Source organism: Rattus rattus, chromosome 6 (genome assembly GCF_011064425.1).
Source record: "Rattus rattus isolate New Zealand chromosome 6, Rrattus_CSIRO_v1, whole genome shotgun sequence".
NCBI classification, from domain to species: domain Eukaryota; kingdom Metazoa; phylum Chordata; class Mammalia; order Rodentia; family Muridae; genus Rattus; species Rattus rattus.
In genome coordinates this window covers 59,984,127-59,994,402 of record NC_046159.1, presented here as the reverse complement: position 1 = coordinate 59,994,402, position 10,276 = coordinate 59,984,127, and the positions used below count along the sequence as shown (strand labels likewise).

General features: G+C 41.2%; 1 protein-coding gene across 1 annotated transcript; it reads right to left on the bottom strand.

Annotated features, from left to right (window-relative positions):
- Positions 1 to 296: 296 nt before the first annotated feature.
- Positions 297 to 10,075, bottom strand: LOC116902744 (cytochrome P450 2C55-like). Its single transcript, XM_032905092.1, has 3 exons — positions 9,908 to 10,075; positions 1,091 to 1,253; positions 297 to 520 (listed from the first exon to the last, which is right to left on the bottom strand). Exons 1-3 carry the CDS (start codon positions 10,073 to 10,075, stop codon positions 312 to 314), a joined length of 540 nt encoding a protein of 179 aa, XP_032760983.1. The 3' UTR covers positions 297 to 311.
- Positions 10,076 to 10,276: the final 201 nt, after the last annotated feature.

Here is a 10,276-nt window from a genome sequence, read left to right as displayed (position 1 = left end):
TTCCATGAAAATGTGATGAGCTCAGTCATACTGTGTACACTTGAAAAATACCATCCAAGGAAACATTCTAAATAATAAAGTCACAATGACACTTCAGGAAAATGTTACCCTGCATGAACTTTAATGAGGCTTAACACTTTTAATCTTCATAATGTTCTGTTTTGAAATCACCTGGGTCAGAATGGGATTGTGTGACTATTACATCCGCATGGTGTGCACAATCAGCATATACAGACATGAGGACAGACAAGCAAAGCTGTGTCCTCAGGCACTAGCATGAAAGCTAACAACCACTGCCCAGAAGTAGCTGGCTACCATTGCAGTGTTGAAAGGGGTATGTAGATGAAGAGCCAGGCAAACAGGTACCCACCATTTGTTTTTCTTAGCTCTTCCACAAGACAGGAGGCTTCCTCTTGAATGCGATCCTCGATGCTCCTCTTCCCCATCCCAAAATTTCTCAAGGTCATAAGTGAGAAACGCCGAAGCTCCTTCCATTTTGTTCCATTGCTGAAAATGATCCCTACCAGAACAGGAATTGGAAACTAGGAGGGAGAACCCAAACAAGGAAGAAACCAAGACCCTGAATGTCACTTGACTCCCTGCCTGTGGTGGTTTGAATATGCTGGGCCCAGGAGTGGCATTCTTTGGAGGAATGGCATTGTTGGAGTAGGTGTGGCCTTGTTGAAGGAAGTATGTCATTGTGGGTGTGGGCTTTAAGACCCTCATCCTAGCTGCCTGGAAGTCAGTTTTTCCTAATGGCGTTTAAACGAAGAAGTAGAATTCTCAGCTGCCCCTGTACCATGCCTGCCTGGACATTGCCCTCCTCCCACCTTGATGATAATGGACTGAACTTCAGAACCTATAAACCAGCCCCAATTAAGTGTTGTTCTTATGAGTTAACCTTGGTTATAGTGTCTGTTCACAGCAGTAAAACCCTAAGACACTACCTAAGGAGCTTTTCCTTTCTAGTCCCTATGATCCCTGCTCAGCATGCACATGTATACATATACATGCATATGCATACACATGTGTACATATGCATACACACGTGCATGTGCATACATGCACAAATGTGCATATGTACACTTACCAAGGCCATTATTCATTCTTTCAACAATTGGGAAACTACCCCTCCCAGAAAACTCCTCTCCAAGGTCATCCAGGGCTTCCTTTACTGCTTCATATCCATGTACCACCACAGTAGGCTTCGGACCAAAGTACAGAGTGAACACAGGGCCATAGATTTTTGAGAACTGGAAATAAGAAAGAAAATGAGTACCAGAAGAAGGATTTAGGATGATGTGAGCATCTTACTCTCCACATCTGTAGTTTGCCAACCACAACTTCAAATTCAGATTCAATACATAAAAAGCTATTTCTTGTAGCTTTCACATACAGCATGTGTCCAGCTTACTAGACGATTTCCAGGCAAATCAATGTGCAAATTGACAGAACTGTGGCACTTTGAAGTAAGTTTATCTGTGAACTTACAACAAAGAGACTGATGTTAAAAAGAATCTCAAATTCATTTTAGTTTCCCACAGGTAAAAAATCTAACACTTGGATGTGAAATCCTTCTCAGTGGATCTCTGATGCTTGGGCAACAATCCAGTATCGGGAGCCTTTTGCTGCTTTGCTGAAGCAGAGAGGAAAAAAAAGAAAGAAGGAAAGAAAATTCTGCCTGACAGGCAGAGTCAAGGTGGGTTGGGGGGTCTATTGGCAGATTTCCTGGTCTGATGAGGCATGGAACGATAACAAGAGGCACAGTTGAGGCTCAAGTTGAGGTGCTGAAGATTCTGTTTTATTGACCTTGGTTGAAGGAACAGGGAAGCTTTTGGATGGGGATAAATGTCTTATGTGTAAATTTCAGCAATTGTTTCTGTTAGCTTGTGGCTATGTTTCCCATGGTATTGTAAACTATAAAAAGGCTAAAAAAGAATAAACTCGACTGAAGGCTATCGTGGTATTGAACTGCAGCACTCCCAATTCTAAATTGACTTTGCATGTTTTTCCTGCCTTTCCTATAATCTTGCTCACTAGCCCCTCAGAGGCTGTTCGACTTCATGTCAGTAGACCAGCACAAACTAATGCCCTGTGTCCACACTGAAACAAATATGCAACTATGAAGGACTCTGCTTCAGGATTCTGCTGAGCTCATCTCACAGGGTAACTCAGTCAGTCACTCTATGATAAATACCGGAAATCTACCATTTGAAAACTCTCCCTAAAAAGCTCCCAGGAGTCAGTGTGGGTGGCCTTACCTGAAATGCCTAACAGTGGGGATATAGAACCTGAAGAGACCACCTCCAGGAGACAAAAAGGAACCCCAGTGGAGAGATGGATTCACCAAACCACCTTCAAAAATTTTGACCCAGAATTAGTCCTATCTAAAAAAAATGCAGGGAAAAAATGGAGCAGAGATGGAAGAAATGGGCAAACAGTGACCAGCCCAACTTGAGACCCAACCCGTGGGCAGACATCAATCTCTGACACTATTAGTAATACTATGCTGTGCTTACAGACAGGAGCCTAGCATGACTGCCCTCTGAGAGGCTCTACAAGCAACTGATTAAGACAGGTGCAGATATTCACAGCCAAGCACTGGATTGAGATCAGGGACCCCTATGGAAGAGTTAGGGAAAGAATTGAAGGCCCTGAAGGGTATGGCAATCCCACAGGAAGATGAATAGTGTCAACTAACCTGGACCCCTGGAAGGTCCAAGAAACTGAGACACCAATCAAAGAACATACACCAATCTGTGGCCCTGGCACAGATATATAGCAGAGGGTTGCCTTGTCTGGCCTCAATAGGAAAGGATGCATCTAATCCTGCAGAGACATGATATACCAGAGTGAGGGGATACCCAGAGGAGAGAATGCATTCAGACGTGAAGGAGAGGGAGAATGGGTGCAGAATTCTGCTAGTAGAAATCATAAGGGGCGTAGCATTTTGGGGAGTTAATTAATTAAAATTTTCATATGGTTTTTAGCTGGATTCCCAACCTCGCTGATCCCCGCCTGCAGCTCACTGCTCCCAAAACCCATGGGAGAGAGAGCTCACTGCCTGGACAGGTGGGCACTCCTGAGACTACAGAGCGGAAGAGACCAAAATACTGCCCACCCCTGCCCACATCCCTGGCCCAAGAGGAAACTGTATATGGCCACTGGGAACTGGAAGATAGGGGCACTGGAACTGCAGGTCCCCTGCACCCCAGACACCACCAGAACCTGAAGGGACCAGATCAACAGTTCTCTGCACCCAAATCCAATGAGAGGGAGAGCTAAACCTTCAGAGAGGCAGACACACCTGGGAAGCCAGAAGAGACTACACTCTGCCCACATTTCTGACTCCAGAGGAAAACTCCAAATGCCATCTGCGACCCTGGTGCACGGGGGCTCCTAGAAAGGCAACGCAGGTCCTCCTGGTTGCTGCCCTCGTGGAGAGCTCATAAGCAACACCCCAAGAGCAAACGTGAGCCTTGGGACCACAGGTAAGACGAACTTTTCTGCTCCAAATGATCTGCCTGGTGAACTCAGGATACAGGCCCACAGGAACAGCTGAACACCTGTAGACAGGAAAAACTACACGCCCAAGAGCAGAACACTCTGTTCCCATAACTGGCTGAGAGAAAACAGGAAAACAGGTCTACAGCACTCTTGATACACAGTCCTATATGACAGTCTACCCACTGTCAGAAACAGCAGAACAAAGTAACACCAGAGACAACCTGAGGGTGAGAGGCAAACGTAGGAACCCAAGTAACAGAAACCAATACTACATGGCATCATCGGAGCCCAATACTCCTACCAAAGCAAACACTGAATATCCAAACACACCAGAAAAGCAAGATCTAGATTTAAAATCATATTTGATCATGATGGTGGAGGACTTCAAGAAAGAAATGAAGAACTCCCTTAGAGAAACGCAGGAAAACATAAATAAACCAATGGAAGCCTATAGAGAGGAATAACAAAAATCCCTAAAAGAATTCCAGGAAAACACAATCAAACAGTTGAAGGAATTGAAAATGGAAATAGAAGCAATAAAGAAAGCACAGAGGGAAACAACCCTGGATATAAAAAACCAAAGGAAGAGACAAGGAGCTGTAGATACAAGCTTCACCAACAGAATACAAAAGATAGAAGAGAGAGTCTCAGGAGCAGAAGATTCCATAGAAATCATCGACACAACAGTCAAAGGTAATGTAAAATGGAAAAAGCTACTGGTCCAAAATATACAGGAAATCCAGGACTCAATGAGAAGATCAAAACTAAGGATAATAGGTATAGCAGAGAGTGAAGACTCCCAGCTCAAAGGACCAGTAAATATCTTCAACAAAATCATAGAAGAAAACTTCCCTAACCTAAAGAGATGCCCATAAACATACAAGAAGCCTACAGAACTCCAAATAGATTGGACCAGAAAAGAAACTCCTCCCATCACATAATAGTCAAAACACCAAATGCACAAAATAAAGAAAGAATATTAAAAGCAGTAAGGGAAAAAGGTCAAGTAACATGTGAAGGAAGACCTATCAGAATCACACCAGACTTCTTGCCAGAGACTATGAAAGCCAGAAGATACTGGACAGATGTCATACAGACCCTAAGAGAATACAAATGCCAGCCCAGGTTACACTATCCTGCAAAACTCTCAATAAACATAGATGGAGAAACCAAGATATTCCATGACAAAACCAAATTTACACAATATCTTTCTACATATCCAGTGCTACAAAGGATAACAACTGGTAAATCCCAACATAAGGAGGCAAGCTACACCCTAGAAAAAGGAAGAAACTAATCGTCTTGGCAACAAAACAAAGAGAAGAAAAGCACACAAACATCCAAATATGAATATAACAGGAAGCAATAATCACTATTCCTTAATATCTCTCAACAACAATGGTCTCAACTCCCCAATAAAAAGACATAGATTAACAAACTGGATACATAATGAGGGACCCTACATTCTCACAGGAAACACCCAGAGACAAAGACAGACACTACCTCAGAGTGAAAGGCTGAAAACAAATTTCCAAGAAAATGGTCGGAAGAAGCAAGCTGGAGTAGCCATTCTAATATCAAATACAATCAATTTTCAACTAAAAGTCATCAAAAAAGATAAGGAAGGACACTTCATATTCATCAAAGAAAAATCCACCAAGATGAACTCTCAATCCTAAATATCTATGCTCCAAATAAAAGGGCACCTACATACGTAAAAGAAACCTTACTAAAGCTCAAAACACACATTGCACCTCACACAATAATAGTAGGAGATTTCAACACCCCACTCTCATCAACAGACAGATCATGGAAACAGAAATTAAACAGAGATGTAGACAGACTAAGAGAAGTCATGAACCAAATGGACTTAACAGATATTTATAGAACATTCTATCCTAAAACAAAAGGATATACATTCTTCTCAGAACCTCATGGTACTTTCTCCAAAATTGACCATATAATTGGTCAAAAAACAGGCCTCAACAGATACAGAAAGATAGAAATAATCCCATGTGTCCTATCAGACCACCACGGGCTAAAGCTGGTCTTCAATAACAATAAGGGAAGAACGCCCACATATACATGGAAGTTGAACAATGCTCTACTCAATGATAACCTGGTCAAGGAAGAAATAAAAAAAGAAATTAAAGACTTCTTCAAATTTAATGAAAATGAAGGTACAACATACCCAAACTTAAGGAACAAAGGAACACAATGAAAGCTGTGCTAAGAGGAAAACTCATAGCTATCAGTGCCTGCAGAAAGAAACAGAAGAAAGCATATGTCAATAATTTGACAGGACACTTAAAAGCTCTAAAACAAAAAGAAGCAAATGCACCAAGGCAGGAAATAATCAACCTCAGAGCTGAAATCAATCAAGTAGAAAAAAAAGGACCATAGAAAGAATCAACAGAACCAAAAGTTGGTTCTTTGAGAAAAACAACAAGATAGATAAACCCTTAGCCAGACTAACGAGAGAACACAGAGAGTGTGTCCAAATTAACAAAATCAGAAATGAAAAGGGAGACATAACTACAGATTCAGAGGAAATTCAAAAAATCATCAGATCTTACTATAAAAGCCTATATTCAACAAAACTTGAAAATCTGCAGGAAATGGACAATTTCCTAGACAGATACCAGGTACCGAAATTAAATCAGGAACAGATAAACTATTTAAACAACCCCATAACTCCTAACGAAATAGAAGAAGTCATTAAAGGTCTCCCAACCAAAAAGGGCCCAGGTCCAGACGGGTTTAGTGCAGAATTCTATCAGACCTTCATAGAAGACCTAATATCAATACTATCCAAACTATTCCACAAAATTGAAACAGATGAAGCACTACCAAATTCCTTCTATAAATCCACAATTACTCTTACACCTAAACCACACAAAGACCCAACAAAGAAAGAGAACTTCAGACGAATTTCCCTTATGAATATCAATGCAAAAATACTCAATAAAATTCTGGCAAACCGAATCCAAGAGCACAACACAACACAGGATCATTTCATTAGATGCTAAGAAAGCATTTGACAAAATTCAACACCCCTTCATGATAAAAGTCCTGGAAAGAATAGGAATTCAAGGCCCATACCTAAACATAGTAAAAGCCATATACAGCAAACCATTAAACTAAATGGAGAGAAACTTGAAGCAATCCCTCTAAAATCAGGGACTAGACAAGGCTGCCCACTCTCTCCCTACTTATTCAATGTAGTTCTTGAAGTTCTAGCCAGAGCAATCAAACAACAAAAAGGAGATCAAGGGATACAGATTGGAAAAGAAGAAGTCAAAATATCACTATTTGCAGATGATATGATAGTATATTTAAGTGATCCCAAAAGTTCCACCAGAGAACTACTAAAGCTGATAAACAACTTCAGCAAAGTGGCTGGGTATAAAATTAACTCAAATAAATCAGTAGCCTTCCTCTACACAAAAGAGAAACAAGCCTAGAAGAAATTAGGGAAACGACACCCTTCATAATAGTCCCAAATAATATAAAATACCTCGGTGTGAATTTAACCAAGCAAGTAAAAGATTTGTACAATAAGAACTTCAAGCCTCTGAAGAAAGAAATTGAAGAAGACCTCAGAAGATGGAAAGATCTCCCATGCTCATGGATTGGCAGGATTAATATAGTAAAAATGGCCATTCTACCAAAAGCAATCTACAGATTCAATGCAATAACCATCAAATACCGATCCTTATCTTCAAAGAGTTAGATAGAACAATTTGCAAATTCATCTGGAACAACAAAAAAACCAGGATAGCTAAAACCATCCTCAACAATAAAAGGACTTCATGGGGGAATCACTATCTCTGAACTCAAGCAGTATTACAGAGCAATAGTGATAAAAACTGCATGGTATTGGTTCAGAGACAGACAGATAGACCAGTGGAACAGAATTGAAGACCCAGAAATGAACCCACACACCTATGGGCACTTGATTTTTGACAAAGGAGCCAAAACCATCCAATGGAAAAAAATATAGCATTTTCAACAAATGGTGCTGGTTCAACTGGAGGTCAGCATGTAGAAGAATGCAGATTGATCCATGCTTATCACCCTGTACAAAGCTTAAGTCCAAGTGGATCAAGGACCTCCACATCAAACCAGATACATTCAAACTAATAGACAAAAAAGTGGGGAAGCATCTCGAACACACTGGAGAAAATTTCCTGAACAAAACACCAATGGCTTATGCTCTAAGATCCAGAATAGACAAATGGGATCTCATAAAACTGCAAAGCTTCTGTAAGGCAAAGGACACTGTGGTTAGGACAAAATGGCAACCAACAGATTGGGAAAAGATCTTTACCAATCCTACAACAGATAGATGCCTTATATGCAAAATATACAAAGAACTCAAGAAGTTAGACCGCAGAGAGACAAATAACCCTATTAAAAAATGGGGTTCAGAGCTAAACAAAGAATTCACAGCTGAGGAATGCCGAATGGCTGAGAAACACCTAAAGAAATGTTCAACATCTTTAGTCATAAGGAAATGCAAATTAAAACAACCCTGAGATTTCACCTCACACCAGTGAGAATGGCTAAGATCAAAAACTCAGGTGACAGCAATTGCTGGCAAGGATTTGGAGAAAGAGGAACACTCCTCCATTGTTGGTGGGATTGCAGACTGGTACAACCATTCTGGAAGTCAGTCTGGAGGTTTCTCAGAAAATTGGACATTGAACTGCCTGAGGATCCAGCTATACCTCTCTTGGGCATATACCCAAAAGATGCCCCAACATATAAAAAAGACACATGCTCCACTATGTTCATAGCAGCCTTATTTATAATAGCCAGAAGCTGGAAAGAACCCAGATGCCCTTCAACAGAGGAATGGATACAGAAAATGTGGTACATCCACACAATGGAATATTACTCAGCTATCAAAAACAATGACTTTATGAAATTCATAGGCAAATGGATGGAACTGGAAAATATCATCCTGAGTGAGTTTACCCAGTCCCAGAAAAACACACATGGTATGCACTCATTGATAAGTGGCTATTAGCCCAAATGCTTGAATTACCCTAGATGCACAGAACACATGAAACTCAAGAAGGATGACCAAAATGCGAATGCTTCACTCCTTCTTTAAAAGGGGAACAAGAATACCCTTTTAAGCAGGGAATAGAGAGGCAAAAGATTAAAACAGACACAGAAGGGAACACCCATTCAGAGCCTGCCCCACATGTGGCCCATATACATATACAACCACCCAATTAGACAAGATGGATGAAGCAAAGAAGTGCAGGCCGACAGGAGCCAGGATGTAGATCGCTCTGAGAGACACAGCCAGGATACAGCAAATACAGAGGCGAATGCCAGCAGCAAACCACTGACCTGGAACGGGACCTCCGTTGAAGGAATCAGAGAAAGGACTCAAAGAGATTGAAGGGGCTTGGGACCCCACATGAACAACAATGCTAACCAACCAGAGCTTCCAGGGACTAAGCCACTACCCAAAGACTATACATGGACTGACCCTGGACTCTAACCTCATAGGTAGCAATGAATACCCTAGTAAGAGCCCCAGTGGAAGGGGAAGCCCTTGGTCCTGCTAAGATTGAACCCCCAGTGAAAGTGATTGTTGGGGGGAGGGCGGTAATGGGGGGAGGATGGCTAGGGGAACTCCCATAAAGAAGTGGAAGAGGAGGGGCTAGGGGGATGTTGGCCCAGAAACCGGGAAAGGGAATAACATTCGAAATGTAAATAAGAAATACTCAAGTTAATAAAGAAAAAAAGGGGAAAAAAGTAAAAAAAAAAAAAAAGTTTTCATATAACTAAAATAGCATAAATCTCTCTAGATGAGTATGATGCCAGCTGTCTGCAGTCCTGATACGACTGACTAAGAAACAGACAGCATCCTACAGGACAATCTCTTCCATGCTGCTCATTCACAGGTCTGGCAGCAGCTTTGCACAGAAGCACTGAGGCCTAATGGACTTTAATTGTTTTATGTCCTTCGCTTAAGTTTAATGTTGACTCAGACTCCTTGGTATCAGACAAAACTTGTTTCTTTGAAGAAATTTAATTATTTTGGTTAGCTAACCATGTATATAGATGATGCCTCCAGTAAATACTCAAAATATTTCCATTACCTTTTATCTTGTGCAAGCTGTTGTAGCTAAGAATCATGAAACAATGAACAATTAGCTGTCCTCTCTGCTATTATTTTATCCTACAATGCAAAAAAAATGTTTATCTTGGACAAATATGTTGTCTCATTTCAGCATTTCTGACAATGAGAAAATGTGAAAATCCATGCTGCACACTTGCCCTATGATAACATATTACTTTAACCCCCAGAAATGTATTTATTTAATGGCAGAGATTAATTATTGCTTTCTAGCCACTATGCAGCAAGAAGGATACTTACATTGGTGAAGGATTTGCTGATGTCCTTCACATCTATCTGAAGGATGTTTCCAATGATTGGGAGAGGAGTTGGGCCAGGAGGGAGCTTCCCTCTCCCAAAGCTCTGTCTCCAGAGTGAGAGGAGAAGCAGAGAGGAGAGAGTGAGCACCAGGACTAGGACTGGATCCATGGCAGCCTTCTCAGGGAGACTCCTGTGAGCTTGCTGTCCAGGACTTTTATAATGCTAGCTGCCAGTTCAACATGAGCTTCTGAGAACTAAGTGACCAATCAGATATGTGCAGTTTTACCAATGTTCTGAATGGACTCTGGCCTGCTGGCAAACATGAAAGGAAGCTGTTCTTTACAATTGCTCTCCTGAGAGAAGATTTTA

Excerpts from the sequence above, each read along its gene's own strand:
- LOC116902744 (XM_032905092.1), bottom strand. The coding sequence starts at position 10,075 with ATGGATCCAGTCCTAGTCCTGGTGCTCACTCTCTCCTCTCTGCTTCTC. Across the intron at positions 1,254-9,907 it reads TCAGCAAATCCTTCACCAAT|TTCTCAAAAATCTATGGCCC; the intron begins GTAAGTATCCTT and ends TCTTATTTCCAG. Across the intron at positions 521-1,090 it reads AAGAATGAATAATGGCCTTG|GGATCATTTTCAGCAATGGA; the intron begins GTAAGTGTACAT and ends CTGTTCTGGTAG.